The following is a 22,655-nucleotide window of genomic DNA, read 5'->3' as shown; positions in this document are numbered from 1 at the left end:
TGAATTTTAGTTTAAAAACAACAAAAAACACAATCAATATTAATAACGATTCCTTACTAGTTTTATTCCTAGTTAAAGTAAGTTAAAAACGAGAAATTTCGTACAAAGCATCCCCTATTAGACATTCATTTTCTAGTCAATCTTTTTATTCTAACCTTAAGCATAAATTGCTACTTTTTAGCTTGATTAACTATAAATTCATTTTTTTAAACTCTACTTTTTATAATTTGATTAACTACTAACTAGAAGCGTGTCTTTAAGTATAATTTATTTGTTAAATCATATATGGCTAGAGCATCAAATTGTCATATGAATTATTTATGAGACCTGATCATTTCATTTAATGTTTCACCTTAATATGGTTTTTTATTTATTTTTATAGGTTTACTAAGAGAACATACTCTCCTAGTAAACTTAGCAAAGATATTTATACGAATTTATGAAATTATTGTATTGTCATCTGTATCTTTACAAGAGTGTCAAATTTTGAATTCATCTGATAGTTAAATATGAGTAAAAATTCGAGTCCGAAAATCCCATTACATACCTTCCAGGTGATCACGACAACGATAATAGTATGAATTTATGAAATTAATCGAAGTTTTGAATTGAGGGAAAATCGAATTCAAAGATTCCGTTACATAGCATATATACATACGAGGTGTGTCTAAAAAGTTCGGTGTATGGTCCAATATCTCAACGGCAAACTTGCCCCTGACGATCCAGAGACATGTCAAGAAGCGTTATCTGGCAAGAAGTCTCGTGGCTGTTGTGGAAAAATCCGTTACGGACAGTCGAACGCAGTCAGTGTGAGTGATAGTGCAATGGATCAACGGGTGAACATAAAGTTCTCTTACAAATAACGAAAAACGGCGACATATAAAATGTTGGTGAAAGTGTACGGGATGGAAGCCATCACTAGAAAATGCGTTTACGACTGGTTCAAACGTTTTAGCGACGACAAGAAAAAGACTGAGGATGAGCGACGGTCGGGTCGGTCTTCGACAATCATGATATGGTTGAGCGAGTACGAAATATGCTGGCAAGATATCGGGGACTGACTCTACGATTGATAACGCAGGAATGGAGTATCAGCAACGGAATTATTTGCACCATCCATGGAAAGCCGTTCATCTTCTTCCCGCGAACCAAAAAGTATCCTTGTCACGATAACACGTCTACTCACTCTGCAATACGCATACGGCAGTTCTTGGCTCAGCTTTTCAGCTTCGTATATCTACGGCTCTGATATAGCTTTTCCAGTCGGTGTGTTCTCTGGCTTTTTTATGATATATATATATATATATATATATATATATATATATATATATATATATATATGAGTCGTTTTTTATGAACGAGGCAAGGAAACATTATAGTGGACTAACTTAACTGGTAAATATATATTGATCAAGATCTAACCGACAAACAAAGAAACGAAAATTAAATTTTGAGAATATATCTTCAGCAAGCAAGAGCACACCGACCGGAAAAGCTATATCAGAGCTAATAAGCTATACGTAAATAACTTCGTATATACTGTAGAAGATTTAATATACGAAGAAGATACAAAGCAAAAAATAACAGCGCCACACCGACTCCCAACATAAGAAACAACCAGACAATTATCACAGAACCCAAAATAAATACTAAAGAACAGAATACAGGAAAAAGAGCTTGAGCAGAACATCACACCCCACAATCAGGTTCAACGAAAAAAATAAACAAGCGAGAGGCAGGCTCAGATCTAACAAGTAGGTCAAAATGTCAATTTATTTAACCTTATCACCTTTCATCTCCTCCAATTGAAAATTCCTTTTGTAGTCCTCTAGCCAACAATAACTGTATCAAATAGGGCGCAAGCGTATATATGTGTTACTGTATTTGTAGACATAATTATGTACTTATATTATTCTAAAGTCACATTTAGATGGATTCATATACAGGGTGCGGCAGCATAACTTCCTTTTTTAAAAAGTTCGCCATTTAGTCGGTAGATGTCGTAACGGAGTGCTAGTGGTCTCGTTCGAGAGGGGGGACTATAAAGTTTTGTCCCGGCACAGTTCAGTCGCCATCATGCGTTGGAACAGTGAGGAGCGTGCGTTTGCCGTTGAGGTTTACTTTTCGAGCGGATGTTCTGTGATCGCAACCCAGCGCGCCTTTCGGAATCGCTTTAATTTAGCCCCCTTGGCCCCTGTCCCGGACCGGAAATCAATTGTTACGTGGGTCACTACGTTCAGACAAACTGCAAGTGTGACAAGACGAAGAACTGGAGTCCCTCGGCCCATTAGATCACCGGAGAACATTGAGTTAGTTAGAACTTCAGTGTTGCGATCACCACGGCGTTCTGCGCGCAAACATGCGTCTGCCCTTGGACTTTCCGATCGTTCTGTGAGGAGAATACTTCATGATGATCTTCATTTTCATCCATACAAGATGGCAATTGTGCAGGAACTTTCTGAACGTGACTTCAATTCTCGGAGGAACGCGTGTGAGGTTTTTCTGGAAGTCGTTCCTGAGGACGCTATTGTTTTTTTTAGTGATGAAGCCCATTTTCATTTGTGTGGATCCGTAAACAAACAAAACATGCGCTACTGGGCTGATACCAATCCTCGACAATTGCATCAACGGCCTTTGCATTCACCTAAAGTCACAGTGTGGTGTGCAATTTACTCACGTGGAATTATTGGTTCCTGGTTCTTTGAGGAAAATGAAGTCACAGTGACAGTGAATTCACACCGGTATGTAAACATGTTACAGGAATTTTTTTTCCCACGGCTAGATGAGTTGGACTTAGGGGACACTTGGTTCCAACAAGACGGAGCAACGGCACACACTTCAAGAACATCGATGGCTGTTTTGAGGGAACACTTCCCAGAGCGCCTTATCTCAATTAGGGGCGATTTGGAGTGGCCAGCCCGCTCTCCCGATTTGACCCCTTGTGATTATTTCCTATGGGGTTTTTTGAAATCCCGTGTGTATGTGAACCGTCCAAGGACCCTACAAGATTTGAAGACGAACATCCAGGAAGAAATTGCCAACATAACGCCTGCTATGCTGGCAAGAGTCATGACAAACGCCAGAAATCGGTTTACTCAGTGTATGGAGAATGGGGGACGTCACCTAACTGATTTGATCTTCAAAACTCAGTAAAACAAAACTTTATGTATGTGCCTGTATTATAAAAAACGAATAAAAATTTTCTGATTCATACAATAAGTTTTATTAACTTTTGAAAAAAGGAAGTTATGCTGCCGCACCCTGTATATGTGATACACTTTTAACACCTTTGAACTCGGGAGCATAAAATATCTCAATTAATTAATCAATTTAGAGAACAGAGGAAATAGCTTCTTCAAAATTCTACAACCAAACATCAGAAGTATGGAAAAAACTTGATGAAATGAGCATTATACTTGAGCAAATAAAAATCAACTTGGAATGCATAATTGTAACTAAAATTTTTTCAGTTATAAATCCAAATTTGGTCGATAAGGAAAGGTGTATAATGAGCGTACAATAAATAGAAATGAGGAGTAGTACTTGTTATAGAAAAACACCTGAAATTTCAACAACGCATAGTACCTATTGGAATCTATACCTTCATGAAAGTCGAACTAAAAATGAACAACAAAGAAACCATGCCCATTTCTTCTATCTAGAGACCTCCGTCAACAAAACCAGAAACATTTATACAAAATTTTGCGACTAATTTTCAACGTATAAAAACAATAAATCAAACCTCCAAATTTTTGCAGGGTATCTAAATATCAATATATTACAAAATGAAGAAGATCATGTCAATAACAGTACAAACATTCTTAGTGAGAAAACTATGTCTCAATAATAAACATATGTACGCGAGTCCAGGAAATATATGTACTGAAATAATACTTGATTTATGCGTAACCGATCACTCTGCAACCATTCTTGACAAACCTCTGGACACAAAACAAAAAATCAAACACCATACATTTAAAATTTATGTAGACCACAAAAAATTGAAGGATGAACTGAAAAATATAGAATGAAACAGTCTCCAAAAATTATAACATCACTCAATAAGTCGTGTGACTATTTAAGTGAAGCTACTTTTCTTATTATCAAAAAAATGGATTCAAAACAATTCCTTGTGTTAATTTATCATTGTTTCTTGTTACAAAACACTGGACAATCTCAGCAATGATTTCAAAAATGTTATTCAGACTTCACTCCATCAGAAAGAACCATTTGCTATTGATTTGTTGAATTTAAACATGGTCCTACAGACACCGATGATAGTGAACTTTCTGGTGCCCAATTGAGGTGGTTATTCGAGAAAACATCAAAAATATCAAAAGGCAGTGTGTTTACAATTATGCATGAACAATTGCCCATAAAAAAACTTTTTTTCAAAGTGGGTGCCGCGTTTACTCACAGTCCATTAAAAAGAACGTGTTAATGCTTTGGAGCAGTGTTTGGCCATGTACACACGTAATAAATCAGATTTATTGCGTCGATATGAGACAATGGATGAAACATGGATCCATCACTTTACTCCAGACTCGAAACGATCATCATCTGAGTGCACTGCAGCCGGTGAACCACGTTCAAAGTGTCCAAAGACATAACAGTTAGCTGGGAAGGTTATAACTTCAGTATTTTGGGATGCGCAAGGAATATTGTTCATCGACTATCTCCAGAAGGGAAAAACAATCAATAGCGAATACTACATAGAGTTGTTGGATCATTTGAATACAAAAATCAAGGAAAAAGAGCCTCATATGTCGAAGACAAAATCACTATTTCACCTAGAAAATGCACCGATTCATTAGTCGATGGCAATGATGGTTGAATTGACGCATTACATTTCGAATTGTTACCACCGTAAAGTCTAGATCTGGCTTGCAGTCTAGGTCTGGTCTCAAAAAAATGCTCGCCCTTAAGAAATTCAGCTCCAATGAAGAAGCAATTGCTGAAATTGAAGCCTATTTTGAGAATACAAATACTTCTACAAGCACGGCATCGAGAAGTTAGAGAAGCGTTGGAATATTGTTATGCTCTTGAAGGAGATTACATTGATGAATAAAATCGATTTTTGGCAAAAAAATGTGTTTGTCTTAATTAGTCACGGCTTTTTGAGTGTTATGTTAAGTTCACAAGAAGCAACAAGAGTTTCCATCGATACTGTTAGAGAGATTATTGGAAAACATTCGATCAAAACAAAAATCAAACAAGAGCAAATATAACGAAATGCTGGATGACAGATGGGTTAGTAAAATCAATGGGCATAAAAAGACCTCTACATTAAATACAAAAACAATCCTGAACTGATGAAGAAGAATACACAAACTACAAAAAACTCTTAACTGACCAATATAAGAAACAAAACGGAACTATTACATTAAAAAAATTGATGAGAGTAACAAAACCCATAAAAAATCTCTCAAAACCAGAAAAACCAAGAGATGACATCAAAGAACTATTAAAAGATGAAAACAAATTAATTAGAGACGACCAACACAGAGCAGAAATTTTCAACAATTATTTCTCGGAAAATGGAATGAAATTAGTAAAGAAAATAAAAACAGCAACTTCAAAAAAGAAAGCCACACTCAATCTTTTTTCCTCAGACCTACACCTACAGAAGTAATAAAAACTAGAAAAACACTAAAGTGTGGAATTGGTATTAGTGATCAAATCTCTGAAATAATCGCAGAAGAATTTTTCAAAACATTCATAATTATAATAAATCTAATTTTGTAAACTGGCATATGCCCAGATGAGTTCAAGCTGAAGATTGTTTACTAAACTATAAAAATGTGAAAAAAACAGACATGGAAATTACCGCTCTCTATCTCTAATTACAGTTTTAGCAAAGACCTCTGAAAAAATTGCTGCGAATAGACTAGACTTTTTGGAAATATTTGAACTAATTTCTGATTTGGATTTTGCAAGGGAATATCCACTCAGGATACGATTGCCAATGTAACATCGAAACTCCACAGTGCGATATAAAAATGAAAACCCTTCCTGTACATATTCCTTGATCTGTCGAAGGCATTTGATACCGTGTATCATTCTTTATTAATGGATACATTAGAGGACACAGAAGTCTGAGGAACTGCCTGGAAACTATTCAAAAGCTATTTGAATGATAATCTCTCCATGTAAATGAAAAATTAAGCAATAAAAAAGTTGTTACTTCTGGCGTTTCACAGGGTACAGTTCTGGTACCAATATTATTTATATTATACTTAAATAGCTTACTCACCCTGGATAGCCAAAGGGAACTCTTCAGCTTGGTAGATGACATTATGGTGTTTTATAAATATACCTGTTGGAGCAGGTTGGAGATAAAAGCCGAATTAGATTTTCAAAACATTCTAAATTTATTTGATCACAAATACTCAACTGTAAGCAATGAAAAAACAAAAAGTATGCTATTTACAGCATACAAAAATAACATGCATCAATTAAATATTTAGAGATTTAAAACTGTAGATCATAACATATGGAATACTTGGATGGGGTGATGTAGCCAAAAGTATACTAAAAAAGCTAAATGTTCTTCAGAAATTATTTTTGAAAATTATATAAAAAAGGATGTATATGTACCCGACAGATGAACTTTATGAAAAATCTGGGAGCCTTGGTCTGAGAAAATTATTTTTTTACAATATTGTCATCACGGTATTCCAGAACAGACATCAATTGAATTTTCTTGAACATAGATATTCCACCAGACAGAAACAAAATCTAATTGCTCTACTTACTTACAACCCAGAGCTCACAACTCATTGAGTATAAAAATGAACAACTTTCTATTATATTCAAACTGAAAAAAACGATTAAAAACATGGAAATCATATATCAACAGTATAAACAGACAAAGTATACAAGATAATTGAAATTTAACGCAATTGATAGCATATTCCCATCTTTTTCCTAATTCTCTTCTCTCTTCCCCCTCTCATACATTTTTTGCGTTCAACTTGCGACAAAGCAACTAAAAATTGATATAGACAATGAAATTGAATTTTCTGTAACACCAATAGAAATCAGAGAAGCTGCTGAAGTTGCCTAATCAAATTTACTGCCGGGAAAATCAATGAAAGTATATTATATGGCACATGAATTTTGACCTGCAACAATGATTATTAATAAGTGGTACTATAAATAAGTACCATCATATTGTAAGATTAGATACCCAATATTTGTCAAAGTATTACATAGTTCTTTATGTTGATTATTATGGAGATACTATACGATTATTATAATTTTCGAAAAATATGTACTATGTTTAAATAAACATTAATATATTATATGGAATATTTGTTAGAATAAAATAATAGTGTTTCCAATAATGTGATAAAATATTCCAACAAAAAACTTTAACAAGAATATTTAGTAGTCGTGGATAAAGTATAATATCCTACTCTTGTATAATGAGTTATTATTCACTCTGTGATTTATGTAAGTATGAGTAAACTTCACCTCGTGAATAATAACCTCCATTATACAGTTAAAAATAATATACTATTATGCACCTCAAATTCCTTTCAAATTGTTCTATTAGCGATTAAGCTTTATGACATAAAATATTTCAAAATATCACAATCAACCCCCTATTTTGATAAATCAAATGGCAAGACTTTATCAAATACAAAAAAATTGACTTACAGAAAATTTAGTAGATTATTTATGAATCTATCAGTTATTATAATATTATAATTATTTCAAGCATAATATTTCATCTTTAATCCTAACCATATATATCAACTGTAACTATCTTAACTGCAACAAAAATACTGAAATAGAAAAAAAATACATCAACAGAGGAAAACTCTGAACAAAATCATGGGCATAAGCATAAAAACTGCAAAACTCATATACAAAGCATCTGTAGACTTCATACCAGTCAACAAGAAGACCTGTTTGGAAAGCACTATAGATATTACAGGCAACATCTGTAAGAATTGTCAAAATAATAAGACATTAAGCAAAACTACTACATAATCAATCAAACTTCTATACCAAATCATAACAGTACAGCCACTGAAGTAGGTATAGACCAGAGGTGGGGAACCTTTTTACCATTAGAGGCCACATTTGAATTAGGCAGCATTAAGAGAGGCCGCATAAGCTGATTGACCTAAGAAAGTGACTTTTGTGAAATTATTATAGTTTTTCTATAGATTTAACAATTTATTGCATTATATAGAAAAAATAAAATATAATACTACAAAATTTTAAATACAATATACATATAAAATAATATAAAAATATTATAAAAAAATATTTTTTTATTCACTTAGTGACTTATTTGACTTTGTTTTTTGTTTGACAGTAATTGTATATTTGGATCAAGCTTCGTAACACACAGCTTTAATTGATCCTCTAAATGTGCATCTGTAATTTGCGTTCTTAAATTTGTTTTTATTTTTGACATGAGAGAAAATATTGTCTCGCAACAGTAGGTACTTCCGAAGCAGGAAAGTAAACGGCGAGCATGTTCTCGAAGGCATGGATATTCAACAGCCTTTTTCCAGATTTCTATGGGATCCTTTTTAGCGTTAAAAAAGGATTTGATGATACTATCTTCCCCGAAATCAAATAACTCGGTTATATCTATTAAATGTGGTTCAAATGCCAGTTTCATAGCAGGAGTGTGCTCGTCAAAATCAGAAAATCTATTAGTATACTTTTCTATTAAACAATCCAAGACACCTACAGATTCATAGAATATTTTATTTTCACAGTTCTGCTCATTTAACATTTTAGCTAGTTCCGGGAAGTGTTGTGCAGATATTTCCGATCGACAAAGCAATGTTTTGAAAAATGATAATTTTTTTCTAAACGCTTGGATCTTTTGTCACATTTCATAAATATACCTCGTTTCACCTTGCAGGCAAATATTTAAATTGTTTTGTTATGTCATCATATCAGACAAAAATGCAAGGTTTCTGAGAAATACTTCATCTGATAGATCACATTGTTTTCCTTGTTCTTGATAAAAGTTTAAAATTTGTCGACGCAAAGACAAAACTTTTATCAAAACCTGACCTGTTGATAGCCAGCGAACCTTGCAGTAGTATGGTAGGTCAACACTATACGTTTCCTCATCTAAAGAGAGCATCTGCCGAAATTCACGATGACGCATTGTATTTACGCGAATATAGTTGACAATGGCAATGGTTCTACCAGAGTGTCTTGCAAAATGGTAGATTTTGCTGATGCAAAATGCAGTGAAATGATATCAATTTTTTCAAGTTTAAGTTTTCCTTTTTCAACAAAGCAACGAATCCTTCATTTTTGCCTCTCATGGAAGGTGCGCCATCGGTGCAGACACTGACTAAATTACTTACATTCAATTGTAATTTATTACATACTTCTTTGAAGTTTTCGAAAATATCGGCTCCGCGAGTTCTTCCAATTAGTGTACCCAACGCAAGTAGTTCTTCGTAACATTGAAAATCTTTATTTATAGCACGAATAAAATATAAAACTTGTGCCGAATCTGTTTTATCAGTGCTTTCATCTAAAGCAATTGAAAAATAAATATCTTCATTTTGTATAATTGTATGAAGTTGCTCTGTTACATTTTGCGCTAATTCGTGCTGTCTATCTGTTACAGTTCTTGAAAGAGGTAATTGTTTGTATTTGTCGACATTTCTTGGATCTAACATACTCACTGCTTCAACAATATATTCTTTAATTATTTCAATGCCACTAAATGGTTTGCCCCTTTTTCCAAGTATATGTGCAATTTTATACGTAACAGCAACTGCAGCGGAATTTTGATTTACAAAGGCACTAAAAGATGCCTGCTGATGATGCTTCCCATTTTTCAACTTTTGAAGTGCAACTTTTCGTGATTCACCTTCTAAAGCGAAATATTTATGTTCTTTATGAGTCAAGTAGTGTTTATTTGCATTCGCTTTTTTTAAAGTATTTAAAACTGTATTGCACAACAAACCCATCATTTTATCTCAGCAGTAAAGAAAAAATCTAACTCCCATTCTACATTAAATGTTCTGTTTTCATCACCTAATTTTCTTCTCTTACTATTTGACATGATGGATAAAAAAACGAATATCGAATAATATCTTTAACAAAGTGTATACTTTCTAGAAAAACAATAAAACCATGTAATTGTTATAAGCACGCACTGTTAACTGAAGATCGCAACAGGGAAGCGTTGAGAGATGCGAGTCAGAGAAGCCAAAGCAAGGTGTGACACTCAAATGGGAGATCTGAAACCGAGTTTTGTTTACTTCTTAGACAAGGTAGTTGGCGCTGCTAGCGCTAATTTAAACTTTTTTTGCAAAGACAATCAGCTGACTAATCAATTGCTCTGTGTAATCGATGATGCAACCAATCAATATCGATGTGGCTGCATCTGCTAGCATTTGGCTGCTCTGTATGACAAATAAATAATTTTTCACTTACCTGAAAGTTTTACAATTTCTTAATTCCCAATATTCCTTCCAAATAAAAAAAGGAAAAAAATAAGAAAAAAGGAAAAACACACATAGATAAGCCGGCTTTTTTTCGTTTAGTTCATTCTTATTGCAACTTGGGGGCGCTGAAAACTGTTTAAAAAATTAACATTGAGTGTCCAAGTCTGAAACGGATGGTCTGTGGGCCAGAGCCTCGCCCATGCGTGCTAGGATCCGTTTCAGACTAGTATTCTGACGTCATGTTACAATATGACTGTCTGGCGGGATTTTTCACGCAACTGGCGTTGATGTACAATAGTTGTTTGAAACGAACTCTACCATTTTGTACTAGGTGGCAAAGGGCCGCACAAGAACCTCGCGGAGGCCGCATGCGGCCTCGAGGCTGCAGGTTCCCCACCTATGGTATAGACTAACAACTACTGACCTAAACTTCTTTCATATGGATGCATAATTAATCAAGAATGGATATACTATGCATAAAACAACATTTGTTTCTTATTATTGCATGCAGATGATAAACAATAATAAAAAATAGTTTAGATACTTAAATTTTTGTGTATGTATGGTTGTTAAAAGAAAAGGCCAATCCTTGAGTATATGCTACCTAATATAAATTACCATAAAAATACAAGGAAGGTCAAATTGTGTATAGGATAGAAATACTTAACTATTAATAATTTATGGTTATTAAAATTTTAAACCATTAAAATAAATTTAATATATTATCTTTTTAATGACCATGAGATTATTAATGTAATTTTTTATATTTCATTGGTATTTTTTTTTATTTGATGGAGCAGCCAATCATCCAATTATTAGCTATCATAATAAAAAAAATCCTTAATACCTTCAGTGAACTTAATTAAACAAAAAATTATTTTCAAACTTGTACTATACCTATAATATTAACAATGAAGTTCAAGATATCTTTGCCAATTTCTATCCTGACCAACCAATTATTTTGGTACAACTTTAGAAAAAGTTATTCAAAATTTAAAAAATATGGCAATGGAATGATTTTTTTTGAAACTATTTTGAATCGTGTTCACAGATCTCACACTTTTTTAAGACTATTTTTTTTTCTGATTAGAACAAATTCAGGCACAAATGAGTAACCAAATGTGTGAAATTTTCGAAAAAAAACATACATTTAAAAATTAATGATCCTTCTCAATATAATGAATGTATGAATGAGATATTGAAATGGGGGAGGATATTTAGAAATGTTATTTGATTTCAGCAGGATTGATGTCCAGCTCATTCATCTAATCAAATAGTGCTCTTGGTAATTATTAGATATGACATAATGATCACCATCATCACCGCATTTGGCATTGAATAATTTTTTTATAAAACATTTGAAATCTAAAATTTTCAAAAAAAGATACCACAATATTTAGGATTTTCAGATTTTCACATGTTTAAATACTAAAGTCCTAAGATCGAGTCACCATCACATATTAGATTGTTGTTCAAGATGATTTTTCTGTGTAAAATATAAGGAGAAGGTCAACTTTAGTAAATTTGGGATTTAAAAAAGATTGCTCTTATAGAAAAAGATTGAAGCATAAATGTGTGGAGTTTTTTTAATGTGCACAATTATCTTGTTTTCTGAATTAGTTCAAAATAATTACTAAAAATTATAATAGGTTTGCCAGCTTCCCATACTGGTATATTATTTAATACCTAATTATAATTCTTTGAATCAATTATAAATCTCTGCAAATAACCTATAGTATGTTTATCATTTAAATCTATTTATTCTATTTCCAATATACACATTCATATCTAATTTGAGCACTACATAATAAATGGTTTACAGCAGTTCAAAAGATTCTCATTCAATTTAGAAAGACTAGATGAGTATAATATGTATTGAAATGACCTAGAGAAAATAAATTGATTAAAAAATTTAAAAAAATTACTTGATCACAAGGAAATCAGAATAGGGTCACAACATTTACAAACATGGGGAATATATAATGAAAACATTGATATTAAATAGAAACTTGAAAAAATGTATAAAAACTGATAAGTGACATTTATCATTTTTAAAGTTAACAGACATATTTTTAATTGTATTTACATGAGATCATTGTTTATCACAAAAACAATGAATTACCAACATAACTAAGGAATAATTTTTCTAGTATTTTAATACTAAGTACACAATATTGACAATTTATAAAACCTGGATTCTATGTAGGAAATGACAAGGTAATAATTAATAAATACCAAACGGAAAAAAGCCTGAGTGTGTGAAAGTAATTTCTAGCAATTGTACATGGATTTAAAAATATGAATAACAAAGGAAATAATTATTCATAAAAATGAAAGCAAAAGGAGAGTTCAGAGTCAATAGATTAAGAAATTCAAGAAAAACAACATGACAGTAAAAAAACTCGAAGACATGATAGAATTTCCTACTAATTTTATATGTATACAAATGCATAGATGGGAAATATAGAGTAATCACAAATTTGTTTTTGCATTATACTCATGTATTTCATGTCTAGAAAATTGATACCCTATACAGTAAGATTGATATGAACTCTGCAATATGTTCTCTCTTCTTTGATTCGTGTAACTCAATCGGTTATAGAGTTATTTGCTTCTAAAAAGTTTAATAAATTTTAATTTTTTCATAAAAAAATTTTATTATCCCTTAAATATGTAACAATAACAAATTTGTAAACAAAAATAAAAAACTTCAAAGCAAATGCTCACAATGCCCACCATTTACTTCAATGGTTTAATTTTTCGTTTTCTTTTTAAGTAGGCTTGTGACGCTATTAGACAGTTTGTGTAGAAGCAAAAATTAGATAATAATAAGAATAAGTAATACATTAGTATACCATTTATTAACAATTTAGTAATTAACAAGTGTAATAGTTATTTATCAAATAATGCCCTGATCTGCTTTCGTAAAGATCTCTTAATATCAAATAATCCTTGTCTATTATTTTTAATTACATCCGTGGCTTCTTCTATTTTCCGTCGCAATTGTGGAAGAGAAGTAATTTTTTCTTTGTAAACTAATGCTTTCATTTGCGACCAAATTGAAAAACCCAAAGGATTTAAATCAGGGCCTCTTGGTGACCAAGCAAACTCACTTCCAAGACCAATCCATCGATGTGGAAACTGTTCGTTTAAGTATTGACGAACTTGTAAAGAATAATGTGGTGATGCTCCGTCGTGAAAAAACCACATATTTTGTCTTAAAGCGAGAGGTATTCTAGTAATTCGTGTAAATGTTCTTGAAGAAAATCTAAATAATGAGGTCCATTTAAATTGGTTGGCAGTTCAAAAGGACCTATTAAATACCCACATATTACACCACACCAAATGTTAACCTTAAACTCGTGCTGAAAATGTGTTTCCCTAATAGCAAATGGATTTTCAGAATCCCACAAATGATTATTTTTATAATTAAATATTCCTCGTCTGGTAAATGTTGCCTCATCAGTAAAAAGAATTGTATCCAGAAAATCTTAGTTAACATTTTGTTTAACTTGCAAAAAACGGGCAAATTGTAGACGTTTAGGTAAATCTTGAGGTAATAAATTCTGAACAGGAGTGTAATGATATGGATGCAATTTTTTCCTCTTCAGTATTCTAAAAATAGATGATTGGCTTATACCTGTTTGCAGACTAAATCGGTGAGTACTGATATCTGGATTCTCCGTAACACAAATTAAAATTTCATCTTCTTCATCGGCAGTGATTTTTTTTGTAGCACCATGTTCAGTTTTAGAGTGTAAAGACCCCATTTCACCTAACCGGTTGTAAAGATTTTGGCACAGTTTGTAATTGGGTTGCCTTTGATTTGGGTATAATTGGGAATATCTTCGAGCAGCAGCTGGACCACTATAATTTGACTGAGCAAACACACAAATCATATCGCACATCTCATTATTGGGAAAATTGTTATGCCTAGGCATTATTTGATAAATAACTATTACACTTGTTAATTACTAAATTGTTAATAAATGGTATACTAATGTATTACTTATTCTTATTATTATCTAATTTTTGCTTCTACACAAACTGTCTAATAGCGTCACAAGCCTACTTAAAAAGAAAATGAAAAATTAAACCATTGAAGTAAATGGTGGGCATTGTGAGCATTTGCTTTGAAGTTTTTAATTTTTGTTTACAAATTTGTTATTGTTACATATTTAAGGGATAATAAAATTTTTTTATGAAAAAATTAAAATTTATTGAACTTTTTAGAAGCAAATAACTCGATAACCGATTGAGTTACACGAATCAAAGACGAGTAACTTTTTTTGTAGAATTTACGCTTTTTAATTTTTTTTTATTATTTTAGTTGTAAGTTTAGCCCAAATAAAGTTTACTTTGATTTAATTAACAAAAAGAAGTGTAACTAGCGCCCTCTATTAGCAATATTAAATTAGAGTGCAAATTATGATTTCTCATGCTAAAAAACGTAAAATTGCCAATTTCCAAAGAGAAATTGTGAAAACATAAAAAATTATTGCGAAAATCAAAATTTAAATTTAAACAATCCTGTATCTCGGAAACTAACAATATTTGCATAAGGCATGTTGAGCAGAATCATCACATTTTGAGGCCTAGAATCTACAGTTCAGAGATTGGACATTCTTAATGAATCAACCTGTATATATATATATATATATATATATATATATATAATGCATAAAACAATGGTGCTGATCATTAACTTATGGAATGCCAGTAGGTGGAAGGAATTAAAATAATCCAAACATACTTTATAACTGAATTTAAGTAGATAAAAAATATTTTCCATAAACAGAATAAACTTTCAAAAATATCATTCCCTCAAGACACTAATAGAGCAAGAAGTAATCACTTTTCTATATTTACTTCATATTTTAGATAACATCATACAGATGTCAATTTCTACACTATTTTTGCAGTAGGTTTAAAGACATGAATGAAAACAAATTACCAAATTGTTTTATTCTTATAGATGTGAAAATATAGAATTCCTAAAGGTGGGTAATTACAAAACTGACAGGTTCATTGTGTCATATTGATTGAAAATTCTCATAACCTCTTAGTCAAGGAAAAGTGATCTCCCAAGGCTTACTAATAATAGAACTTCCTCCTGCATTTTTCGCGATTAGAATTTCATTATCACAGCAAATAAAAGTGTTTTCATCCTACCTTTCATCCTGCAATCGTTTTAGTTCAACCATTTCAAGCTCGAACCTTAGATTACTGTTTTCGCAAAGAAGGAGATCTCTTTCGCTAGCCACTCCATCTAATTCCCGTTTTAAACGAATTATTTGATCCCGTTGTTCCCGAATAATGGCATCTCTTTGTGCCAAAAGTGAATTAATGTCGATATCTGATCCGGCCATTGTAGGCCTCCTACCGTTATTGTCACTTAAGTACTTCAAAATAAAGAATGTTTTGAGTTACACTACATTTTATTAACAAAATCATAACAAATTCTTTCACCAACACTTCATATTGCACTTAGGATACCCATTTTATTTCAAATAAATACAAAATTTTGACATCGAATTGTCCGCCACATTAACCCAAACAGATCATCATGATTAACGAACAGTGTTGTCAAAGATAGGGATTTTTTTTATTGTGCAGAAACTGTCATTATTGTGCAGAAAACTGTCATTATTGTGCAGCTTTCTGACTTCTTCTTTTTTATACGCAACTTTCATAACTCGGCTATGCAGTCACATCAACAATATACATATACGTTTGTGGAAAGCTATTGTATAACAAAATTGTAAAAATATTCAATAGATTATTCAACAAACAAACGCTTTCTACAATAATTCCAAACAATAAAAATTCAGTAGTTTAATCAATACAAAATAAATGACCAATAGCATAGCTCTTTTTTTTAGTTACATTGCTATGGTTAACATTACGTATATATACGCTACTCGTTGGTCAACTGTCAGCGGTAAATTTGAATTTACATAATTTTATATAATCTGAATGTATGAGTTTGCCATGATAAATAGCATGTTCGTTTCTACAGAGTTGATAATTCATACTATCATGAAAATGAGTAGGTGCTTTCACTTGCAATTAAAACTAACGTGCACCTACCAATGAAAACCTCTTTCTATTTTTTCAATATAGAACATGTTTCTTACTCTATATTACCCCAAAAATTTCTAAAATAATCTTGAGGATGTTTTATATCGAACTATTGGGGAATCAAATTGATAACAAGATTTTATACTTAATATTTTCCACAAATATTCTAACGTTTAGTTAAAAACAACCCCAATAATGTATGATGCAATCTACTTTTAGAAACTTTTCCTAAAATTACTAGTATGCTAATAAGCATACTAGTGAAGATACAATAAATAAACGAATAAAATATAGATCAAGTCCAAAAATTTGATTTCAATGATATCTGAAGATGAGAAACTAGAGAAAGAAATAAAATACTGAGGAGGAAGATGTTTGGCAGTCTGGAAAAAAAGAGAGGAATTAGAGCATAATTTTATGTAAGAATAGTAATACTGACACTTATATGATTGCAAACGTGGACCATAAAACATGAAATAAAGCAAAATCTAAATACAACGGATAGTAGAGATTAAATTAGGAATCCGACATCAGGTGCGGCCAGATATCGCGAATGAGCATGATTCGAAATACGAAAATGTAAGTGAGTAAGAGAAATATGTAATGGGAAAGATAGCGTAGCACAGAAATACTTTTGGATATCCAAAGGATACAAAGAACCTCTACAAACAACCTGTAAAATGAAGGGTGCAAGATTGACCCACATAGCTACAGCTTCAAAATTGGTTCGTTCCTTGGGATATTTTTATTTCTCATTTATATACAGTGAGCTGTCGAATTATTATGGACAGTCACGAAATATTTATATTTTGTACAATATTGGTCCATAATTAATTAAAAACACCTTTATTTGTAATAATTACATTTAATAATATTAGACGCCAATCTTATTAATATGGTAATAAGAAATTTTCACGATTTAACATTTGCTTTGGCTTATATAGTTGCTTCAATTTGTCTCCGCATGCTTTCTATATATTGTTTTGTACTTTATTCATTTTGGCATTATTAGTTTTATTCTCTGTGGTCGATGAAAGGCTGGCCGTCAGAATGATAACGCTGAAAAAATGTAAAATGATTGCATATCATTCGTGCGGCTTTCTAATCATCGCAAACATGGGGTAACCGACTGGTAACACATGTCGAAATATTGTAACGCCATGATGTGCTGTATGTTACCATCACTCTGTCTCAGCTCTGACCAGATTTCGCATAGTTACCGTCGAACATTTTGTATCTTTCCTTCAAATCACGCTATATTAGTTTCTGTCGCACAGGGTGCTTCCTGTCAAATGACACTTTCGATATCGTCTCTCCTTTGATTTTGTTAAAAGTTTTCTGCTCATTACGTCTTCTCTATAATATTCCATAATTTGATTTTGAATTAATTTGTGATTCTACACTTACATTCGAGACTAATTTTCCCAGAGTCTAATGAATTCAATCGTCCTGAATTATCTGGGAGCTTTCCCTACTTACCTGCGCATCAGCAGTATATCTAATAGCACTATCTACCGCCACTCTGGAGAAACTAACTTTCTTTACAATATGTGGTTTTCAAATTAATCTTTCTTTTAAGCTTCCTCCTAGTTGAATAAACAATTTATGTTTATTACCCAAAAAAAGTTCAATTGTAATTTTTATACCAAAAGCTAATAAAACATTTATGAAAAACTCAGGTTGTGGTGAATGAGTTCTACCCTGAACAAAACTACCCCATGCTGCCTACACCAACCGATAGCCGTAAGATGGTATATATAAGGCATCGCTAATAGTCAAGCGCTCTTTTAAGATTAAATAGTACGGTGATTGAGAGTTTGAACTTTATCAAACTAGCCTTTTGATCATGATACATTGTGTATATGATACTTAAATAAAGACCGAAATTAGGTGAAAACATCAAAAACATTGTCTATAATAAATAATAACCCAATAGACCTAATATCAATCATTCATGAAAATATCAATAAGAGATGGCGCTGTCAGGGACTTTTCTACTTTTCTCAAAGTGGTACTACATTTTTATGAACACATGTTCAGTTTCTCATTCGTACATTATTCTTAGCTTTCCAAATTGACGAGATTTTTGTACAAGAGAAAAAACTGCATATTCTGCAGTGCATATCAAAATTCTTAGTTTTTGAAGGTTAAGCACCACAACTACACAAACGTTTGTTTGAGTATATGACTTCAGCTTTTATTCAAACAGCAGAAATATAGGCTTCTGCATTTAAAAATGGTCAGGCAAATAATAGATATGACCACATGAAGCACGTCCAAAAATTGCACCAACATAAATACCGCAAAATATAGCAAAAATACAGAATACGATTATGCAAGACCGATTTACTAAAAGCCCTAGTAGGCAGTACAAGCACTATTCTGGCTGAAGTTTCAAAGATCTGTACAAAATGAATATAGTTAATTCGAAAAATTCGATCCCATACAACGTTTTAGAGCGTTTTAGAAATGTTAAACGGGTTCTACCCATAGAGATATTACAGATAGAGTAGGCATGCTATAGGTGCCCATACAAGTGGGAGCGTCTTGCCGATAAAAAGAGAGAGCGAATAATTTATGTATTGCTGTCTCTGTCTAATGGCACATGCGCGTCGATTAGATTTCGTGTCAGAACATAAATTGAAACAGAATAAGATCTTTCCTGCAATACTGTTGATAAACGAAATCTAGTTCAATAAAAACAATTGTATATTTCCCAAGTAATATTCAATAAAAATAGGTTGAGCTAATTTACAAATCATTAGGCTAAGCCTCTCAGCCCACAACTTTTTGAAGTACTTCACAGTACGTATATCTATGAATGCATGGTGGCCGAGGTGTCAAGATCTCAGCCTTTAGATTTTGCTTTTCTCGGTTCGATTCCCGCAAATGCCAATTTTTTTTAATGTTTTTTTTTGCTAATATATTTATAGGAATATTGTTTTGAGAAAATTTTTTGGTATTCTTTTATATTTTATTTGTGGAATTAATTTTGCAAGGCTAATTAATTATCATTATAACTGAAAATTTATTCCTATTGTATCCATCAAAATTTTTTATTGCATTCCATTAAGTCAACATTATTTATCAGTAGTGCACGTAATAATTTGAAGAATAAATTCAGTTTATCAGTACTTAAACAAAATGGAATACTCTGAAGGACCAAAACTCAATTACAATTAACTAAAACACTTTATTTAACAATTCTTTAATAATAAATTAGTATAACTACATAAAAAGACAGTACGTATACTAATATTACTTCCGGCTTTTCAATAAAATCTTTTTAATTGGGTACGATTCATTCGATTATATTTCAAATCGTAAGTCATGCACATCAGCTATTTTTTGCTACTCAATAAAATGTAATATACTCAAGATTTCAAAAAACTTGTGTTTACTTAAAACTGTAAGTTCCTTCATAAAATATTTGTCAACAATAAATAACAGACGACTAGCTATTTTTTACGCTCATTGTAAATTATTTCGCACAGTATTTTAATAATGAGATTTACAAGAGTCGATTTGTTTTATCTATATCGAGATCCATAACAAATATCTGATCTTTAAATTTTATGAAACCATACGGCGAAGATTATTTTAATACAGTCTTCGACTCATCACGCTCAATAACTTTAGAATATTTATCATACATTTATAGTGACAGTCACTTCAGTCAGTTTTTTTACAGATATGTTATTGTAAATACATACTAGAAACCGTGCATATGCTATTATTAGTATCACAGTAGTTGCAGAATCACAATCATATCATCACGAAAACTATTGACCTTTGAAAATTGTCAACTTATTATAAAGCATACGGACCCTGCTTTTCAAGTCATTTAGTTTTTCACTTTCATGTTTTAAACGCTTATCAATATAGTTTTGAATTATCAAGTAAATCAATTGATGACGATGATCGTACAAAGGTTCCTGTTCCAACATATGTTCGACATCGTCAAATACATGAGGAGGTAAAATTTTGACAGTATCGGTAACAATTTTAAAATTAATATTACGAGATTTCAACACATTTTTGTTTTGTCTAATTACTTTTTCTGTCAACAAGCATGTCAAATACACATCATCCGAAGCAAAAATTAAACCACCGCGATTTTTTAAAACTGATAATTTTGATTTTAATGATGGTGCGATCTGCAACATACTTTTACATTTATCACAGTGTAACTTCGTTTTAATAGAGTGAACTACTGCTCCTGCTGTGTGCTTGATCACGTCCTCCGAATATTCGGAATGTACCCATAAATCATTTTTCGAGTAATCATGTTCAGCCAAATTAAAATAAGAATGTAAATTCTCGTTTATTCGGAAAGTTCAGCTTGCTAGCTATTCTATTAGCAGATCTCCTATTTTTAATTTTTTCTTTTCTAAGTTCGTTCTTTGTTACAATATTTTCTTTCAACTTCTCAATAGATTTATCTATAATATCGCAATTGGCATCAGAAATGATCAAAGTATTATCCTGCGGAGTACAATTCGCACTGGCCGGCACAGTAACGTTCATATTATTTAACAACAGTTTTTTCATCGCAGACTGGAATTGTATGACTGTCGGGTTACTAGTGAAACCATTCATGCGCCTTATCAAAGCAAAAAACATTTCTACGTGATCCTGGGAGAGTTTGTAGGCCAAGACATAAGAGACAATTTTTTCTTCAAATAATTTCTTACAAAGAGAATAAAAGTTTTCAACGCAAATTATGAATCCTAAAAATCCTGTACGCACACTCGTACATTTCAGCACAGGTATTCTTTTTGCAACATTATTCTGCGGTAAATTTTGACTAGGTTCCGCTTCGACATCAACTTCCAATTTTTCTAAGTAATCTTTAAACTCGTCAATTTTTTTTCTAAATTCTGGCATACGTTCTTCCGTCATACCTTTTCTTCCAGGTGTTTTACAAAATTTATTTTTGCTATTCAAAATGTCAAAAGTTTCATCAATCAATTTACAAAATTTAGCAGTAGCAGCACAGTCTTTAAACAATGGATCCTTTAACTCTGATTCCAAGTACGTTAAGGCAGCAGCTGTACTTGCACTAAATACCTGAGCGGCAAGAAATACTTTCATTTTTTCATTGTGAAAGTACACATGTCTATTTCGTACTTTGCAAGCACAATGTAATTCTTCACTGTATTGCTTGTAGTTCAGATTTTTGATGTGCTTCCAATCTACACTTTCTTTATTATCATAAATGAAAGGTCCCTTTAAAGCTAGGTAATTTCTAATTAGTTTCAGCATATGACATGCGTCAAAGAAACAGTACACAGGTTCATTTGTCGCGGGATGATCAAAGTATGGGCGAAAATTTTCTTTGTCTAAATAATCGAAATTCGCACCTAAATGCTTGCAGCATTTTTGATTAGACTCGTCGCCATCAAAAGTTGTACTTACAACATTGATACCTCGTTCGTGCAATACTATTAAATCCCGCAGTAAAATAGATTTACTTTCGCCGGTCAGCGAATTAACTAAATAATAAGCAACGGGAGTTTTGAGCCCGCCGTTGATATTAACCAGCATAAATACTAGGGCTTTCTTAGCTTTCTTTGGTGATTCATTGGTATTTGATTGCAACTGACCTCCAAAATCTTCGTATCCTTGCCATTCTTTTGTTTGCTTACAATACTTCGTCCATTCCTTTATACCCATCTCATCGAAAGTAAGATTAAAAACTGGCTTTTTTCCTTTTTTTGATTCGGCGTGAACCATCTCCGAAACGTGATTGATTATCTCTTCTGATACTCCAGATTTGTAATTTTTTGAACAGTACCATCTGTTGAGGGTTTCTACACACGGTAAACATTTTAAAAAACTCTGACGAACCATTTCGTACGCAGCTGGTGAGTGGAAATGTAAACTACGTGCAAAAGTTTTTAGATGGACAGGAAACGGACTAGATGGTTTGTTATTCTTCATTCTAGAAATTAATTGCTTGACGTGCTCAGGGAGTTCCTAGCAATAGGAAAAAAATAAACAATTGTTACTGAAAGTAAATCAAAAGATATAAAAATTATGAAAATGTGATGGAAAAGGGGACATTGAGTTAAACCTTACATCCATGCATAGCACAGTTTTTTATGTTTGTAGTATGAAAATTACAATTTT

At 32.2% G+C, this 22,655-nt stretch overlaps 1 protein-coding gene and 1 pseudogene across 2 annotated transcripts in view; both read right to left on the bottom strand.

The window, feature by feature from the left end:
• The window catches only part of LOC130451778 (IQ motif and SEC7 domain-containing protein 1), a 158,723-nt gene extending 142,669 nt beyond the window's left edge, over window positions 1–16,054 (bottom strand). Inside the window, exon 1 of one of the 2 annotated variants that reach the window (XM_056791019.1) lies at window positions 15,615–16,054. In XM_056791019.1, the coding sequence (XP_056646997.1) occupies window positions 15,615–15,811 (197 nt within the window). In that variant the 5' untranslated portion in view covers window positions 15,812–16,054. The remainder of the gene's footprint in view (window positions 1–15,614) is intronic. The other variant, XM_056791021.1, reaches the window with a different exon arrangement.
• Window positions 13,585–14,383, bottom strand: LOC130451780 (uncharacterized; annotated as a pseudogene).
• Window positions 16,055–22,655: the final 6,601 nt, after the last annotated feature.

The sequence above is a fragment of the Diorhabda sublineata genome, chromosome X (genome assembly GCF_026230105.1).
Source record: "Diorhabda sublineata isolate icDioSubl1.1 chromosome X, icDioSubl1.1, whole genome shotgun sequence".
Classification (NCBI taxonomy): domain Eukaryota; kingdom Metazoa; phylum Arthropoda; class Insecta; order Coleoptera; family Chrysomelidae; genus Diorhabda; species Diorhabda sublineata.
Note: the sequence above shows the minus strand (reverse complement) of the source record. Positions and strands in the feature narration are given on the sequence as shown.